Below are 19,373 nucleotides of genomic sequence, written 5' to 3' on the forward strand. Positions count from 1 at the left end.
GATGGCTGCAAATGTTTTCCGACAGGGGTGTCGCCGATTAGGAAATCTCTCACGGTAGATCCTTTCAGCAAGTCTTGTATTGCAGCGAGCCTCACCGAACACAAGATGCATGTCTGTCATCTCCGCAAATGTAAACATGTCGATTTAATTTCCGAAACAAAACGCTGAACTGAGATCAGTGTGGACTAGGCGTTCGCTGCTTTGCGTCGCAGAGATGCCAGTTTCGAGACGCTGCCACCACGAACACAAGGAAAGAGCCTCGTACGTGTGCGCAGGCGCCGCTGAGCGCGGAGCGCCATCTCTGCTTTGCAGTCGTGCATCGTTGACAGGCGTCGTCGGAGACTACATGTTTATTAATAAAAGTTGCATATTTTCACCTACCCTACAACCCCTCAACGGTTGGCACCGGAGTTCCCGAACACCCTGTATATATATACGAGGGGTGTATGATAAGTACCCGTGTTAGGGAAGAAAACGCATTAAAAAAAATTTTTTTTTATTTATTTTTCAACACAGTCTCCTTTTAGTTCAATACATTTAGTCCACCGATATTCCAACTTTTTTAAGCCATTCAAAAAATATGATTTTTCGAACTCCGCAAAATAGGCTTCTGTTTCCGCGATAACTTCTTCGTTTGACGTGAACCGCTTTCCGCCAAGCCATTTTTTCATGTTTGGAAACAAAAAAAAGTCACAGGGGGCCAAATCGGGGGAATATGGTGGATGAGGTAGCAATTCATAGCGTAATTCGACCAGTTTTGCTGTAGCGATTGCGGACGAGTGAGCTGGTGCGTTGTCGTGGTGAAAGAGCACTTTCTTCTTCGCCAAATGGGGCCGTTTTCTTCTCAATTCAGCGTCGAATCGGCCCAATAAATCAGCATAGTACTGCCCCGTAATTGTCCTTCCCTTCTCCAAATAGTCGGTGAAGATGATGCCTCGCGAATCCCAAAAAACGGTGGCCATGACCTTTCCGGCCGATGGAACCGTTTTTGCCTTCTTTGGAGGTTCGCCGGGTGAAGTCCACTGTTTAGACTGTTCTTTCGATTCTGGCGTGATGGATCCATGTTTCGTCAATAGTTATGAAACGCCGCAGAAACTCTTTCGGATTGCGCTTAAACATGTCCAAACAGTACTCTGAAGTTGTCATGCGGTTCCGTTTTTGTTCCACTGTGAGCAAACGCGGCACCCATCTCGCCGATAGCTTTCTCATGCCCAATTTTTCGTGTAAGATATTTTGTACGCGTTCAATTGAGATGCCTACAATGTCAGCAATCTCTCTGATCTTCACTCGGCGGTCTGTTAACACGATATCATGGATTTTGTTGACCATATCCTCCGTAGTCACCACAATCGGACGGCCTGGACGCTCTTCATCAAAAACGGATGTTCGGCCTCGCTTGAATTCATTAAACCAATATCTGATGGTAGTCATCGAAGGTGCATGATCCTTATAAACGGCATGCAACTGCATTTTGATTTCCTCACACGTCTTCCCATCCAAAAAAAGGAATCGAATCACTGACCGATATTGCTCTTTTTCCATGATTGCAAACAAATACAAACTTGCCCAATTTTAACAGCTTTAAAACAAAATCTATTCGATAAATATGTCTGAAATTTTGACAGGCGACAGTTGAAAGATGAAATTAAACAATAGTATACAGATTTTGAGTCAGTGGCGCTATCAGTCGTTAAACACGGGTACTTATCATACATCCCTCGTATATATGATATCTGGTACATTATATTATCACAAATGTGTGATATATTATGAATATTGAGTTGTTTTGTGATTATTTAACTACAATTTTCTTAAAACTTCCTAAGACTGAGACTGCATAGAGTTATGTTCGCGCTCGTGCTTTGGGTAAATAAAATTGATGTAAAATCTGATAGTAGATATAATGTTCTCGATATATTTTGACCTAATACAGAAAAGCATGTACATATTGTGTTCAAAGCTGCAATAAATAATTATACATTATTTCTGCAATTTAAAAAAGATCTGTTATTTTGCGACTTTGAGGACAAAAACAAATAGGCAATAAATCTGCGATGACAGATACGCCAATAAAAAACAACACAAACATATAAACACGTAACAGCCACCGCGCCGGAACACAACCACCGACGTCGCGAAAAGCATGCGCGGCCGCATCACGTGGGCACTGTAAGGCCAATCGATCGCGCGATCTAAAGACTCGCACATGACAGGCACGTGCCTACTCTGCGCGGATCACGAGGCAGCCTATAGCGTACGGCGCCTTCGAGTCACCTCTAAATGTTTGAAAATTAAGGATGATTATTGGCGCTCGGCGAAAAGGGTGACTCCTGGCCCGAATCAATAAAAGGAGCTCACCCATGATCATCCACGCCTTATCGTAGTTATCCGTCGTGAAACCGCATACCGCACGCTTGTTATACCGCTTATACCTAATTAAAACCGCAGTCGCCACCCGCTATCAACCAACTAACGATTTCGAATTACGGACTAGAATTCTATTACGGCATTATTGTTAGTCGTGACAAATACTGTTTTGTTGTATATGTTAATTTTTGTGCTAATACAGTAAACATTGTTAAACTAATATCTGAGAGCACTTATCGCTTCGCTTCCTCAATATATCTGCTTTCCTGCACGCGCTCGTGAACATATTGATGGTCCTTCGAGCCGGATTTTCGTCATAAAGCCGGCATCCGCACGTTCGCGAGTGTTCTCTCTCGTGGCGGGAGTGAAGTGATTACTCAACTATAACAGGAACATTTGTGAGTGTCAATCATGGATGCAGCTACGCTTCACGATAGTCAAAGTGAAATTCAAAGTCGCATATCGCGTTCAGTGGAGTACCTCAAGAAGTTGGGTGCCGCCAACATCACCGCCAGTGCCGTCGCAACTCGCATCCGGATCCTCGACCAACTGTGGGTGAAATTCGAGGAGCAGCATGATCTCCTTCGGGCCGCCCTGAAAGATAAATTCAAGGAGAGTGCGTACGTAACCTCTGGTCTCTTCGAGATAACGGAGAATGCTTACGTGATGCAAAGGAGCACGCTGGATGGCTACGCCGAACATATCAAGGCTCAAGTCGTAGGCACACCGCCTACCTCTGACAGCGCCCCGAAGACCACGCTGCCTCGCATCAAACTCCCGCAATTCTCAGGCTCGTACGCCGACTGGCCTTCATTTCGGGACCTCTTCCTGTCCGTCATCGGTGGCAACTCCTCAGTCTCCAAGATCGAGCGGTTCCACTATCTTCGCTCGAGTGTGCAAGGCCAAGCCTGAAATGTTAATCAGATCATTACCGGTTACGGGCGAGAACTATGATCGCGCGTGGGCGATATTGTGCAAACACTTCGACAACAAAAAGGAACTGATCCGCTTGAACTTCGCCGCATTCACTGCCACGTCGAAGATGAAGGGGGAAAGCGCCGAAGAACTGAGTATCATCCACAATGCTGTCACCACCGCCGTAAACGCTCAAGAAAGTATCGGCCGCCCCATAAACTCGCACGGGATGGATCTCTTCAACCACTTAGTCATCGAACTATTCGACGCACGCACCCGGCTGGAATGGGAGTCTTCCACGTCGGACTCCGCTGAACCTCCACGTCACGAGGCACTTCTCGAGTTCATAAGCCGACGAATGCGAACACTCAACGCCGCGCGACCGAAGAACTTCGTGAAGACTTCCAGTGATTTACCACGCACCGCCAAAACTCACGTCGCGAAGCACGGAACTGATACGCCGCAGTGTGCACTTTGCCACGAGAAACACTCACTAATGACGTGCCGTGATTTCAAGGGCAAATCAGCTGCCGATCGGAAAGCATTGGTCGAGACAAAGCGACTATGCTTTAATTGTCTCGGTAACCACTTCATGGCAAAATGTCAATCGAAGAAGAGCTGTTTCACTTGCAACGCACGTCACCACACCATGTTGCACGACGCATACACTACACGCTCACAACCCGAGGCCACCACACTCACTACGGTTCACACGAACGTAGACAAGAAGGCAGTCCTCCTCGCAACCGCTCGCGTGAAAATCGCCGACCGCAATGGATCACCGCACGACGTCCGAGCTTTGATCGATCAAGGCTCCGAGGTGTCACTAGTCTCCGAGACGCTAGCACAGCGACTACGGCTGCCACGATCCCACACGAACATGGCCATCTTCGGGATTGGAGGCACACGTGCAGGATCAACCCGCGGCAAAGTCACGTTGAACATCAACTCCAACGTGACCGACGCCAACCTGTGTGTAGCAGCATTCGTGTTGCCACGCCTTTCGCTGCAACAAGGTATCGCAGCAAAACGCCACCGCAACTGGCCGCATATTCAAGGTCTTCAGCTGGCTGACCCTCAATACCAGGAGGGCGATCCAGCGGAGCTTCTCCTGGGAGCGGAAGTATGCTCTCTAATCTTTGAAGAGGGCTTACGCAAGGGCGGACCCCAGATGCCGATCGCCCAGAAGACGTCTTTCGGATGGATTCTCTCTGGGGGCTCCGACGCAGCATCCGCAGAGGAACAACGCCACACATTCCAGTGCTCCGCTGACCGCGACCTAGTTGAGCTGGTTCAACAATTTTGGCAGCTAGAAAAGGAACCCACCGCAGTAGCTCCGCTCACCCCTGACGAAGAACGATGTGAGGAGCTCTTTGTGCGTACACACACACGCACCACCGCCGGGAGATACGTGGTGAGGTTGCCATTCTCCGCGCCGCCGACAACCCTCAGCGAGACCCGCAAATCGGCCGAACGCCTTCTGCTGGTGATGGAACGACGCTGCGACCGAGATCCTCGATTCGGTGACTTCTATCGAAGCTTCATGCGGGAATTCGAGGATCTGCAACACATGGAGGCGATAAGCACACTGCCAAGTGACTCGGAGAGCAAGTGCTACCTACCGCACCACGGCGTCCTCAAGGAGTCCAGCACCACCACCAAACTCAGGGTGGTCTTCAACGGATCGCAACGAACACAGTCGGGTGAGTCGTTGAATGCTCATCTGCTCATCGGAGCAAATCTCTTGCCAGCACTTAACGACATACTGCTACGATGGCGTTGGCACCGGTACGTCTTCGTCACGGACATCGAGAAGATGTACCGGCAAGTCCTCGTGCATCCGGACGACTGCGGCTTTCAGACGATCCTGTGGCGCCACTCTGTCGATGATGAGGTACTGGAATATCGGCTGAAGACAGTAACCTACGGGCTCGCTTGCGCACCCTTTCTTGCCATCCGAACGCTGCAGCAACTCGCGGTGGATGAAGGAGGTCAGTTTCCCCGCGGTGCTGTCGCACTAAACCGTGACTGCTACGTGGACGACGTGGTCACCGGCGCGAACACCTTGGCGGACGCGACCACGCTGCAAAATGAACTTCGCAATCTCTGCACGGCGGGCGGGTTCCCCTTAAGAAAATGGGCAGCGAACGACGAGAGGGTCTTGACGGGAATCCCACGGGAACATCGGCTTCAACGCTCACCACACTCGTGGGAAGGAGAAACTCACTCCACCTTAGGACTCCACTGGCACCCGCACGGGGATCAATTCTCCTTCGTGTTTCATCCCCGCACGATCGCGGAATTCACGAAGAGACGAGTCCTCGCCGAAACCGCTAGGCTGTTCGATCCGATGGGCTGGCTAGCACCAGTCGTGATCCGGGCGAAGATCATGATCCAGACGACGTGGCTGCAGCGATTGGATTGGGACGCCCCACTCCCACCAGCCGACGTACGACAGTGGAAAAGCCTGCTGGAAGAGCTTCCGCTTCTCGATCGCATACGGATGACTCGCTGGTTCTGCACTGGAGATGCCGACACACATCTTCAACTGCATGGCTTCGCAGACGCATCAGAACGAGGTTATGCCGCCGCTGTGTATCTGAAAGGACCAAGGTTTCAGTTAGATTGATGATGGCTAAAAGCAAGGTAGCTCCCGTCAAACAAGTAACCTTGCCAAGACTGGAACTTTGCGCCGCCACTCTACTCACCAATTTAATGCATCACGTCTGCAACACGCTCGACCTTGCCACAGTGCCGATCTATCTCTGGTCTGATTCCCAGGTCACCCTCCACTGGATCCGCGGGCACGCCTCAAAGTGGAAGACCTTCGTCGTCAACAGGGTAGTTCACATCCAAACGCAACTGCCCAACGCACGATGGAGACACGTGGCCGGACGAGACAATCCTGCAGACTGTGCATCGCGAGGAATCAATCCAAGCGAACTCATCAACCACGCATTGTGGTGGACAGGACCTACCTGGCTGCTGAGGACAGAAGCTGCATGGCCGAGCACCGAGATGGGAGCATCTGAAGAGGACCTTCCAGAGAGCCGAGCCACCAGCCTGCTGATCAAGAGGGACGTCGTTGTCGAACCGGAACTCCTTCTTCGGTTTTCCACTCTGCAACGCCTGCTGCGAGTATCGGCATGGTGTCTGCGCTGGCGTCGCACATCGAAACCCGCTGACACCCCTGGACTACCACTGGATCCGGATGAACTGGACGCTGCGCTGTTTCGTTGGCTTCGATTGATGCAAGCGCTCCATTTTACTGAAGAGGTCGCCGCCATCACCGCCGGACGCATACTATCACCACGCAGCTCGCTGGTGAAGCTCAATCCATTCCTCGATGACCACGGCGTACTGAGAGTGGGAGGACGACTCAAAAATGCTCTGCTGCCGCATGATGAGAAGCACCCGATGATCGCTCCGCCAACGTCATGGTTGACGCGATTGATAGTTGACTCCTGTCACCGCCGGACTCTGCACGGAGGAGTGCAACTCACGCTCGGATTGCTTCGTCTCCGCTTCTGGGTGCCACGAGGAAGAGCCGTCGTCAAACAGCTACTTCATCGCTGTGTCACTTGCACCAGGTGGCGGGCGGCTGCTCCACACCCGCCGATGGGCAATTTACCGCCCGATCGAGTCACTCCAGCACGATCATTTCTACGCACTGGGGTGGATTATGCAGGGCCAATACTCATTCGGACGAGCAAAGGTCGTGGACATCGCGCTTACAAGGGCTACATCGCAGTATTCATCTGCTTTTGGTCGAAGGCCATCCACCTGGAGCTCGTCTCGGATTATTCCTCCGACGCATTCATCGCCGCACTTCGCCGCTTTGTCTCTCGCCGGGGCCTGTGTACCGACATTTACAGCGACTGTGGCACAACTTTCGTTGGAGCTGACCGCACCCTGCGGGAGCTCCTCATTGCAGCGTCCTCCGATGGCCGTGGAATCGCACGTGCAGCAGCCGCTCAGGGAATCCGCTGGCACTTCAATCCATCAGCGGCCCCGCACTTCGGCGGATTGTGGGAGGCAGCCGTGAAATCCGCCAAGTATCATCTTCGTAGAGTGATCGGCGAGACCACCCTCACCTTCGAGGAGTTAAGCACGCTCCTCGCTCAAATCGAAGCCTGTCTTAATTCCAGACCGTTGCAGGCACTCTCAGATGATCCAGATGACGTCGCCGCTCTCACACCGGGACACTTTCTCATCGGGGCACCTCTCCTCGCCGTACCCGAGCCGTCTCAGATCGAGAAACCTGGAAACACGGGGTCACGATGGCGTCACCTGCAAACCATGAGGGACCATTTTTGGGGGAGATGGTCGAGCGAGTACATTCATGGACTTACCTCCCGATCAAAGTGGTTCAAGGACGAGGCATCACCCCGCATCGGAGCACTCTGTCTGGCACGCTCCGAGAACACCCCTCCGAGCCGATGGCCTCTTGCAAGGATCACGCGACTGCATCCAGGAGATGACGGCGTCGTGCGCGTAGTCACCATTCGAACGGCGACTTCCGAACTCGTACGTCCGCTCGTGAAGCTCGTGTTACTTCCGGGCGTCGACGACACCGATTCGTTACACACTGACACATAAATCACACCGCACTGTACTCACACAACACCTTTGCGAGAATGGACCCCGACTTCGATACACCACATCTCACCTTATCGTCTCACTGTCACTGCACTCACTGTAATTCACCTCACTCACCACGAAATCTCGTTGCGACTACGTGTTTCACAGTATCACCGACAATACTCACACATCGCGGCACGCGACCACACGTACATCGCAATGCGCAGCCGCGACCGCTTCAATCATCGATCACGAATCATTTGAGATCCGCGACCGGATATCACTAACAACTCATGTTGTCACGTAGTGACAAGGCGGGCGGGATGTTCAAAGCTGCAATAAATAATTATACATTATTTCTGCAATTTAAAAAAGATCTGTTATTTTGCGACTTTGAGGACAAAAACAAATAGGCAATAAATCTGCGATGACAGATACGCCAATAAAAAACAACACAAACATATAAACACGTAACAGCCACCGCGCCGGAACACAACCACCGACGTCGCAAAAAGCATGCGCGGCCGCATCACGTGGGCACTGTAAGGCCAATCAATCGCGCGATCTAAAGACTCGCACATGACAGGCACGTGCCTACTCTGCGCGGATCACGAGGCAGCCTATAGCGTACGGCGCCTTCGAGTCACCTCTAAATGTTTGAAAATTAAGGATGATTATTGGCGCTCGGCGAAAAGGGTGACTCCTGGCCCGAATCAATAAAAGGAGCTCACCCATGATCATCCACGCCTTATCGCAGTTATCCGTCGTGAAACCGCATACCGCACGCTTGTTATACCGCTTATACCTAATTAAAACCGCAGTCGCCACCCGCTATCAACCAACTAACGATTTCGAATTACGGACTAGAATTCTATTACGGCATTATTGTTAGTCGTGACAAATACTGTTTTGTTGTATATGTTAATTTTTGTGCTAATACAGTAAACATTGTTAAACTAATATCTGAGAGCACTTATCGCTTCGCTTCCTCAATATATCCGCTTTCCTGCACGCGCTCGTGAACATATTGTATGGCATAAAAGTTATGAACTTCTTAATATTAAATATTTTACATGAAGACGTGCGATATCTTCCTTTATTTCAATAATAATATTGTTGAATGAAATTACAGGATATACAGTGTGTATGTGTGGTTTATACGTAAGATTAGCCTACAACTTTACATAATTCTGTTAACAGACCATTTCGACTGTTTTGTAGTATTTACAGAAATAAAGACTTTCATTTTTTGAGTGATATAACTGGTTATTCGCTAGAGTACAAGCAAAACGTGACATAAACTTTACTTGCAATCGTGTACACAGTTTTCCTTAATTTTATCGCATTTTAATAAATTCCTTTTTTAATCGAGAAATTAAATAAACATGAATCGTGTTTCAAATAAATCGAATTGTATAACTCAATGGCATAAATGCCATAAATGAATATGTTTGTAGAATTATAGACAATTTTAGTAATATTTCGTTGCGCGTAACAGTTTCTTTTTTAATTTTTTAAATGCAATTATACATAAATAAATATATATCATATTTGAGTAAATGGCTTACAAAGTTAAGTTTGATAGTCAAGAATGTGCTATAGGGATATATTAGCAAATTTATTGTTAAAACACTTATAATACTACATAAAATTACATATATTTGACAGAATTGCGCTTTTAAGTAGTGCCTTAATGCCAGTAAGCTCTATGGCTTTTAATAGTGTGTTTGTTTCTTGCTATCAATTTTGTCAAAACAAAGTGCAAATTGCAACTAAACAAAATTCTGAGTATCTCGCATTTATTTGTTATATTTTTTTATACGCATAATCTATTTTGCTATATTTGTATGATTAATGTCTCATTACGGAACTAGAGATAAAATATATACGCTTCGCGCGAGTTTATCGGTGTATACGAAAATACATATAAAAAACTAAAACAGTGAAAACTTTTAATATCAATTCTAACACACTAATTGTGAATCAGTAAAAGTATCATAACTATACGTACGTATCATCATCAATTACGTCAGTTAAATTGAAATCATTGCAGAGAATAGCTGACTTAATAATAAAAAGCAATAATGGAAGAAAACGCATTCACACAATTTTGGAATGTTATATTAATCCGGATAAAATTAATTAAGAAAAAAAAGAATAACTCTTCATTGCTGTGTTACGCGATATAAATCTTGATTTATATTGTATATTGATATCGCGCATTTGTTGTGTTACTTGAAAGCACTGTATACACGGTAGAAGTTTCTACATTTTCTCCCTTTCATACTTACGACTAGTTTCGTACAAAACGCGGCATATATTACTTATTTTGTGTATTTTTTAATATTATAAATAATTTACCGTATGTTTGCGTACGTAATGCGATTCTTTTGGCGGTAAATTGTCGATTGTTAGTAGCCCGCGTAATAAGTGTAGTGTTATATCATTTTTTAAAAATTTTATCAAGCATAGAAAAGCACTGCTTTACATATGCTAAAAAAAAAAAAATTAAATTAAATTAATATAAAATTAATATAAGCGTGTTTATACTCGTAGAGTATTGAAAGAAAAAGATCACAGAAATTAATCTAATTTTGAAGAACAAAAAATGTAATACCAATTTTCAATATACATATAATTATTAGCGATAAATAGGGCTGCCTGAAAAGCACTTTGACATGCGAAATATAGCGGAAAGTGACAGAGAATTACATCATCGACTTAACAGATCAAGTCGTATGTACATTACATGTAACTACGAATATACGTCATGTTCACGTATTTGTGCCTGGCATATTTGACTCCAACTCTTCCACTGGCATTTTGTCTATAATAAAAAATTAACGAATATAAATATGAAATATCGTTCATGCGAAAGAAAGAGAAAGAGAGATAGGAAGAATATTAAACAACATCAATGAGAAATATCGATGACTGTGTTTCTATAAAATATTTTTAAAAAATTTGAATACAGATAAAATGAGCTTCTCATTCGTACGATTGATATTTTATAAATATTACGTCTTATTTTAATATTATAAAGTTTTATTGTAAAAAAATTGCTCTCTCTACTTTAAGGAAATGCTTACTGCATCACACAACTTCCTTGAGACTGTCCCGCGCGTCGCGGCTTCGAGAGTGTATCAGATGATGCAAATCGCCTCCGGGTGCGCTATCGCGTCTCAGATCTCTCAAAGCAGCCGGAGCCAGGACTTCCCTCTTGTTCGCTGCTTCCTTTATGCTGGACAAGGTTTTACTGAGCCACGGCCAGCTGTTTCGCGCGGCTTGCAGCTCGGAGGCAGTAGCGTGCAATTGATGCGTCAGATCCTGCATCGCAAACGCGATTTGTATCAAGGATTTCTATATCTTGCGATTTCGAAAAATTAATGTAACGCAAAAAAATATATATTCTTGTCACCTGATTTCGACACTCGGCCTCGACGTGAGCCAACTTGGTCTGCGCCAATTCCAATTCTAATTCGCGCACCCTTTCCTGCACTCTGTGAAGCATAGGATCTATTCGATTCTCCAAGGGATGCGCGATATCCGCTAATATATTGGACGAATCCATTATACATGTCCTGCATTTCTCACATTTTGAAACCTTCGCCTGAAACATCAGTTGTTTTATTTCTGTACACGAATAATATAACGCAAATTGAATCATAGGATGAATCGTAACGCACTCGTAATTCGCTCAACGTTGTCTTTGCGGCATTGTAATCGTCTTCAAAACACTGACAGATCTGAAACAGTATAAATTGCGTTTCCTGCAGTTCTATGCAATTGAACTCATTTGAAATCTTACTATGTGGAATCAAATAATGTTTGGCAAATACCTGCTTGTATTCGGTTATAATGACGTTGCTTCTGCGACTTTCGGCGTCTGCCCGAGCCACCTCACGTTATAACATCTCTTTAATCTGCAACAGTTCCGCCTCCAATCTTTGCTTCTCTTCTTCGTTTCTGGCCACTGTACCTCGTAATTGTTCCACCTCGTTACTGTACTCGTCAGCATTTTCCTGTGCCTCTATACGAAGAACAAACACAATTCTCATTTAGGAGAGTTTAAAAAAATATAATTAAATATAGATTATAATTATAAGAAATATATTATAAGAATACGCCGATTTTGTTTAAAAATTTTTGACATTTTATAATTATTTAAAATTTCTCACAAAAAATATAATTATATCTTACAATTATAACGTTTTAATTTATTATGCTTTAAACTACACGATTTTATTTTTGCTACAACAATTTGATATCATTTACTCGTATATTCTGTTTGCTTCAGGTTTCTTAAATGCTTCACATGTATCATAAATATATTTTTTTCGAATACGCATCTTTGTCTTTATCTGATATGCGCAGGTGAATATACAACGCGAAATGATTACTGAGCACTGGACACTCGAGTATTACATAAGCACGCTAATTACTTTTACTCCTCATTTGTTCTTGCACTGCACAGCTCATATTTTCACGATTATTCAAAACGGATAGTCCAGAACATGACAGACAGATACACGATATCTCTCGTTAGCACGAGCAGCTGATTTTACTATATACTGTTGAGGCTTTACTCTTATATTGCATGGAAGGATTGATAAGAATATCACACTGCGTTTTTGATAGTATAAATTTATTCTTCTGAAAGTACGTAACGCTCGTGCACACAAAAATGATACAGTGAGAGATAGTGGTGACAACGTAGCAAAACAAGAAAAGAAGAAAAGCATGGTTGCCACCTTGCGAACAAAAAAAACTCTCTCTAGTGCATGCGCACGCAATATACAGAGCATGAGAAACCAGCCTTAACACTTCCGCCGTTTGAATGCTCTATTGGTCGATTGAGGTTTTATTATACATTCCAAGTTTAATACAGAGTTTTTTGAATCGATCTTTAGGCAAGGGTTTGGTAAATATATCGGCTAACTGGTTTTCTGTGGGGGTATATGTTACCTGTATGTCTCGAATTTCTCACGTATGTAATGGTATCTAATGTCTACATGTTTTGTTCTCTAGTGGAACTCCGGGTTCTTCACAAGACGAATTGAGCTTTGGTTATCTATGTGTATGACTGTCGCATGTTTAGGTTTGTGTCCTATGTCGTGTAATAGGTTTCTCAGCCAGATAGCTTCTCGTGTAGCAGTTGACGCTGCTATGTACTCAGATTCCGTAGTACTCAAGGATACGAGCTTTTGTCGTTGTGACGACCAAGACACAAGTCCATTTGCCATCAGGAACGCGTAGCCAGTTGTAGACCGCCTGGTTTCGATGTCGCTTGCAAAATCTGCGTCTGAGAAAGCTACTAGTTCGGAATCACTCCCGTCTCTTCGATATTCTATGCCGTACCCTATAGTGTTGACTAGATAGGCAATTATGCGTTTCACTGCCTGCCAATGACTAGTATCGTAGTTATTGAGGAACTTGCTTACATTGTTCACCGCATAAGAAATGTCCGGTCGGGACACTATTGCCAAAAACATTAAAGAGCCTACTGCTTCGCGATATGGTATTTTACATGCTTCTACTACATTTTCTGCGACTGAGTATAATGCGGTGTGAGGATCTGCCGGTACAGAAAGTCCTTTCGCATTTTTCATACCGAACTTGTCGATCAATTGTTTTGTATATGCACTCTGATGTATAAACATCGTTTTATTTATCCTATCGCGAACTATTTGTAATCCTACAAAGCAGCTACATTCACCTGAAGTAATATCGAACGACTCACTTAACGATTTGATTATTGATTCGAGAACTTTGTTTGATTTAGCCGCGATGATACCATCGTCTACAAAAAGCGCAAGGTAAACTAACGATTCTTTGTAGTTTCCGAAAAACACACATTTATCCGCGTCAGATTCTTTGAAGCTGAAACGTTTTAGAAAATCACGGAACTTAGTGTTCCAGCACCGAGGTGCTTGTTTTAGTCCATATAACAATTGCAAGGAAATTCGTAACAAAAATTATCTTCGAACATGGTATCCAAGAAAAGGTCTTAACCGACCAGGGTACAAACTTCCTTAGCGAAATGTTCAAGGACGTCTGTAAATTACTAACTTAAAAAAAATTGAGAAAATTCAGACAACTTACCATCCAGAAAGCAACGGAGCCTTGGAACGATCACACCGTACCTTAGCAGAATACCTCACCCGTACCTTAGCAGAATACCTTCACCACTACATTAATGCTGAACAAACAGACTGGGATGAATGGACATCATACGCAATGTTTGCATATAACACCACACCGCATACAGCCACGGGGTTCACGCCGTTCGAACTACTTTACGGGCATCAAGCAACCCTACCTACGGCATTATCGCAACCCCCGAAGCCGACATATACATACGATGACTACGCGCAAGAATTGAAAGAAAAATTACGCGCCGCCCAGCAAATCGCAAAGGAACACTTAAAAAACGAAAAGGTGAAAGCAAAGGATAACTACGACAAAAAATCGAAGAATACCACGTTCAAGGTAGGAGAAAAAGTACTATTACACAACGAAACCGTCCGCAGGGGTCGATCCAAAAAACTCGATGCATTATGGACCGGATCGTACACAATCATTGACAAAATCTCCGATGTCAATTATAATATTAAAGTAGGACGAAAGATAATAAATACACATGCCCGTTTAAAAGCGTTCATAGAATATTAAGAAAGAAAAATTTCGGCACATCTATTTCCATTCCAGAGCGCTAATGACATGGAAGATGCAGCCTACTACCGCAAGAAAGGACCTAGAAGAGGAATACGAGGTAGAACAATTTAATCGAGAGCCAGGGATATACTTCGAAAAAATCGGTTATCTACATCAAGTAGAATCCACCTGGAAGTTAATAATTAATATAGACCTAGGAACCTTAAATAAAAGATTCCACGATTTACAAAATTATATTGATCACGGACACTTCCTACACAAGATACAAAATAAAAAAAGCTGTCAAATCCAAAAAACGATTATCGAAACGGAGAATGATAAATTAACACACCTCTTAAAACGAGTAAACACCATATACAGGACACCGACAAACAAACGAAGATGACTACTCGACGGGATCGGGTCACTAGCAAAAACACTCTTCGGAACCATGGATGCCAATGACGACAAGGTCATCAAGGAACAACTACTCCTCTTACAAAATCAAGAGCAAACACTGCATCACACGATGAAAAATCAAGTAAAAATTTTAAACACAACAATTGCCCACATCGATAATCTGGAAAAAACAACACAATACAACGAACAACTACTACTCAATTTCACCACCAAAATCCAAAAACAGATGGCAAATCAAGTACAACGAGAAGAAATACACGAATACTTCTCCATAGTTAATGCCATAATAACGGATTTGATGAGAGACGCGGAAGACGTCATCGAACACTTAATGGCAGTAAAAACAGGAAGGATACATCCGAGGTTAATTCCATTAGATCAAATCATAGAAAGTCTCAAGGAAGCCACGTCACAAGTGCCCCAAGGACTATTCTTCCCCTTCGGAATCTCCGAAGACAATTGGCTCACGATTGAAAAATTCGTAACCATTAGCGCATATTTTAATAACCCTTACGTACACACTATTTTGCGCTTCCCACTAATTTCGCATCCTAGATATAACATAGTGAAGGCTATCCCCCTACCGAGTTATAGCCACGGGAATTTATTTACCTTCGCAGAAATAAACCAACCGATAGTAGCCATTGATAACGAAAATCAAACCTATCTAACAATAACGCAAAGTAATTTAGAAAAATGTGTTAATGTAGACAATCACTATATATGCGAACAAAATAGGCCCATCTATCACATAAACGACAATGCGATCTGCGAAATTCAAGCATACACACACACCCCCCCCCCCAGGGCAAAAGTTATGCGACATACGATATATACATTCCAATCATACCATATGGATTGAGCTGACTAACCAGCACTCATGGTTGTACTCCACACTTACCGAGCAGCCGATAACCATAAACTGCCAACACCATGAAGAATATAGGACAACCATCGCGGGGACAGGACGAATCACACTAGGCAACACTTGTAAATTAGTAACAGCCGACATGATTGTAAAAACTTCGGGAACCATAGACGGCACATATCTCCAAGCGTACTTACCAGAATATAATATCTCAAGGTTAAAAATCGAAATACCAGCGAACCTGAATACAATACAGTTAAAGAAAATAATTCAGAACCCTACCGAACTAAAGGGTTTAAGCTCGAGACTACAAGATCTAACAGAAGATCTAGACAACGTCAGCGTCAATCCGTTTTTAAAAAAACAAGTTATATATCCAATATCAGGTGATACAGCCATTCTCATTATAAGTACAATAGTCATAATATTGTACCGAAGAAATAGAAGACAAAACCCACCACGTGAAGAATAGGGAAAAGGAAAACTCGATCCGTTTTCTTTTTTCGGCGGGGGAAGGGTGTTGTAACCGTAAACACTATGACCCAACCACGACCTAAAAACCCACAAAAGAGAACGCAGAATCAGCATTTCAAAAGATATAGCGCGCGCCTCGAAATCAAAAACGCAACCGATTGCATACACGCGTTAAGACATCGCGACACATTCCAGATCGTAAAACGCAGACGATGCAAAACCGATTGCATACAGGCGACACATTAACCGAAAAACAAAACCTACTTTCGGGTAATATAAGCGCGCCTGATTAACTCCTCGGGGCCGTATTCCGAACCGAGGGCGACAAGTAATTACAGCTAATCTATTGTGAGGACGCGTTGCGATTCGACATACCAAAGAATTGTACACGTGAGTTGGAATAAACTCTTCTCTTGTGACCAAAGTGTTCTTTTCACCACCCACGACACTCGGAGTCCTAACTCCTAAGACTAACGGACCCCTCAAAGTATCCTACAAATCCCGTTGTACCCTGAGAGGCACAACAGCATGTCGGGGTCTGGGGAATTCTTTAACCGCGAGCAACTTAGACGGATCTGGTTTTACTCCCTCGTCACTGATTATGTGACCTAGGTATCCGACCTCTTTACGTAGGAACTCGCATTTATCTGGTTGGAGATTTAGGTTAGCCCTACGCAATCTTTCGGCCAGTTTGTTGAATTTGATTTCGTGTTCGCGTAATGAGCTCGCGTATGTACAATACTATGTCATCGAGATATACAAAAAGTTCAGTTCCCTGTAGTCCGCATAGAACCTGGTCCATGAGTCGCTGAAACGTCGCTGGGGCATTCTTTAAACCGAATGGCATTCGTTTAAATTCGTAATGCCCATGAGGTGTTGAAAAAGCCGTCTTTTGCGCGTGCGACTCATGCATCGGGATTTGGTGGAACCGGATGCGAGGTCAAACGCTGAAGTATTTTGCGCTCCCTAACTGGTCGAGGATTTCTGTTATATTTGGTAGCGGGTACGCGTCGCCTATTGTTTTTTCGTTTAACGCTCGATAGTCGACGACCATTCTCCAACGCTTGTTTCCCTTTGAATCGGGCTTTTTAGGGACGATCCACAGGGGCGAATTGTAGGGAGACTCAGGGGTTTTATTACGTCGTTGTCTAATAATTCTCTAACCTGTTTGTTTATCTCGTCCTTGTGGATAGGCGGGAATCGGTATTGTTTAGTGTGGATTGGTTGGTCGTCGGTTGTTGGGATTTTGTGAGACATTTTGTCTGTGTAACCTAACATCTCGTTCGATAGACGGAATAGATCGTTATGTGTTCGTATCAAGTCGGTAACGTGTGTTAACTCTTCTTCATTTAGGTGTTCTAATCGGAGAAGCTCTCGGACGGCAGTGGCTCGATCTTGAGTATGTTCGTCTATTGCGAGAGGGGATATAGTAAACACCTTGCTCTTTCCGGTTGGAATATCGTTTTCGCGTTCGGCGGAAATTTGGTCGATCTCTTGTAGATCTATCGTCGGGACTACTAATTCGCGGTCAGTGTCGCTAGCGTTAATAACGTGAAAGTATGCTTTCCCATTTCGATTAGTGACTATCGCTTCCCCGAGGAATACGTTCTCGCAGACACTGAGACGCGGAATGTACCCTACTGCGATGTCGAGATTTTTTATATTGACATAGAATGTCGAGCGCGATCTGGCAGGCACTACCACGGTTTCGCGTTGGGAAAAAGGAATTCGAATATTTTGCCAGTATACTGACCGATCTCTAAAATCGATACTACTAGCATCTCGAAGAAAATCGGATCCTAGGATTCCTTCTTGAGAAATTGGAAAATTGTTTGACACCGTGTGGACGTAGAGGGGATGTCCCATGTAAAGAACTTCGGCGGACCCGAGGGTTTTTATTTTTCCGTCTGTTATACCGCTAAGGTACAACGTGTCGTGTTGTTGAATTTTCGTCTCGGGATGTAAGTTTCGGATTTTAATTAGATTAGGAGCGGCCCCTGTATCTATCATGAATGTTGTTTCGTGTAAAAGTCCGTCAGCGACTAACGCGACGGTGGGCGCGTGCGAATGCCCTTGCAGATTTAGAGTTGCGATTCTGGCTTCTCGGTATTCGTCCCTTCGACTAAATTTACCGGGCGGGTCGTTTGAGGGGGAGCCCCTTGGTGAGGTGTACCCGACCTTCCCGCGGGGCTCAGCGCGTTAACCGACTCGTTCCTTTGTAAGTTGTTATTATACTCGCGTTTCCGGCATTCTTCGATTTCGTGGCCGCTGTTCTTGCAGTAACGGCACCATTTGTTGGGACGGTCGTTATGGCGAATAGGAGCGTTCGTATTAACATTCGTGTTATTATACGTTTGTCGTCTATCGTTGTATGTTGGGCGCTCCTCTCTCTCTCGCGTTACGGGGGGTCTGACTGGATTGCTACGTAGCGTATTATTCGGGTAGCGATCGCGAAAATAAGTTTCGTTGCGGGGTGCTGTCTGGGAATATATTCGACGAGTGTGTTCGTTACGCGGCGGTTCTGGTTCGCGGCGATCACGCGTCTTATATCGGTCCCGATCCAGCTCTTCTCTTTTTGCGAGCTCTTTTGCCTTAGCAAATGCCTCGGATGGGACGGAGTAGAGGCGTCTATAGTAGTAATACTATGAGAGTTCTAAACCAGGTCCTCTGAGGGGGGTGCGGGGCGCGGGGGGTTCTCCGAGACGAGGGGTATGACGTCACGCGGGGTGGGGGTATCTCGTAGGCGCGGGGGTTGACGTCACGCGGGTGGAGGGGGATGTTTCGACAAAGGAGGGGGAGTTTTCTGAGTGCAATATTTGTAGATGGTATCTTTACGACTTTTTTATGAGGGGTCTTAGACATTTTCCCCAAAAAGGTATAGAACAAGCGCCAATGATTGACAATTTTGTAAACTCGTTAATATAATTTTATTACGGAAGCGCCGATGTCCGGCTGCTCGTCAACGGAGCGTTCTAGAGTTCATTAAAACTATGTTTTTCATTTTATGGACATTTTATCATTAGGAAAGGAATGAAGATTTTAGGGCCGACGCTGCGACGAACATGTCTAAACGTTAGGTGCAAAAGCGTTGACG

At 44.8% G+C, this 19,373-nt stretch overlaps 5 protein-coding genes across 5 annotated transcripts; 2 read left to right on the forward strand and 3 right to left on the reverse strand.

Annotated features, from left to right (window-relative positions):
* Positions 1–1,026: 1,026 nt before the first annotated feature.
* Positions 1,027–1,470, reverse strand: LOC145946743 (protein GVQW3-like). Its single transcript, XM_083056493.1, has one exon. The coding sequence runs from the start codon at positions 1,468–1,470 to the stop codon at positions 1,027–1,029; it is 444 nt and encodes a 147-aa protein (XP_082912619.1).
* A 1,810-nt stretch (positions 1,471–3,280) lies between these two features.
* Positions 3,281–5,911, forward strand: LOC145946744 (uncharacterized). The gene has a single exon (XM_083056494.1). It carries the CDS (start codon positions 3,281–3,283, stop codon positions 5,909–5,911), a length of 2,631 nt encoding a protein of 876 aa, XP_082912620.1.
* Positions 5,912–5,913: 2 nt separating this feature from the next.
* On the forward strand, positions 5,914–7,327 carry LOC145946745 (uncharacterized). The gene is made up of 2 exons (XM_083056495.1): positions 5,914–6,924; positions 6,971–7,327. Exons 1-2 carry the CDS (start codon positions 5,914–5,916, stop codon positions 7,325–7,327), a joined length of 1,368 nt encoding a protein of 455 aa, XP_082912621.1.
* Positions 7,328–10,952: 3,625 nt separating this feature from the next.
* LOC145946763 (rab GTPase-activating protein 1-like) lies at positions 10,953–11,593 on the reverse strand. The gene is made up of 3 exons (XM_083056515.1): positions 11,550–11,593; positions 11,282–11,473; positions 10,953–11,190 (listed from the first exon to the last, which is right to left on the reverse strand). Exons 2-3 carry the CDS (start codon positions 11,432–11,434, stop codon positions 10,957–10,959), a joined length of 387 nt encoding a protein of 128 aa, XP_082912641.1. The 5' UTR covers positions 11,435–11,473; positions 11,550–11,593; the 3' UTR covers positions 10,953–10,956.
* Positions 11,594–12,887: 1,294 nt separating this feature from the next.
* On the reverse strand, positions 12,888–13,523 carry LOC145946746 (uncharacterized). Its single transcript, XM_083056496.1, has one exon. The coding sequence runs from the start codon at positions 13,521–13,523 to the stop codon at positions 12,888–12,890; it is 636 nt and encodes a 211-aa protein (XP_082912622.1).
* Positions 13,524–19,373: the final 5,850 nt, after the last annotated feature.

The sequence above is a fragment of the Prenolepis imparis genome, unplaced genomic scaffold, assembly GCF_030444845.1.
Source record: "Prenolepis imparis isolate NDT839.2.m4 unplaced genomic scaffold, iyPreImpa1.0 SCAF_20, whole genome shotgun sequence".
In the NCBI taxonomy this organism is placed as follows: Eukaryota; Metazoa; Arthropoda; class Insecta; order Hymenoptera; family Formicidae; genus Prenolepis; species Prenolepis imparis.

Bases quoted from the DNA above. Each gene is read 5' to 3' on its own strand.
- LOC145946744 (XM_083056494.1), top strand. From the start codon at position 3,281: ATGTTAATCAGATCATTACCGGTTACGGGCGAGAACTATGATCGCGCG.
- LOC145946745 (XM_083056495.1), top strand. From the start codon at position 5,914: ATGGCTAAAAGCAAGGTAGCTCCCGTCAAACAAGTAACCTTGCCAAGA. The intron at 6,925-6,970 runs GTCACTCCAGCA...TGGATTATGCAG, and splicing joins GCAATTTACCGCCCGATCGA to GGCCAATACTCATTCGGACG.
- LOC145946746 (XM_083056496.1), bottom strand. From the start codon at position 13,523: ATGTTTATACATCAGAGTGCATATACAAAACAATTGATCGACAAGTTC.
- LOC145946763 (XM_083056515.1), bottom strand. From the start codon at position 11,434: ATGGATTCGTCCAATATATTAGCGGATATCGCGCATCCCTTGGAGAAT. The intron at 11,191-11,281 runs GTGACAAGAATA...TTTGCGATGCAG, and splicing joins AGGCCGAGTGTCGAAATCAG to GATCTGACGCATCAATTGCA.
- LOC145946743 (XM_083056493.1), bottom strand. From the start codon at position 1,470: ATGCAGTTGCATGCCGTTTATAAGGATCATGCACCTTCGATGACTACC.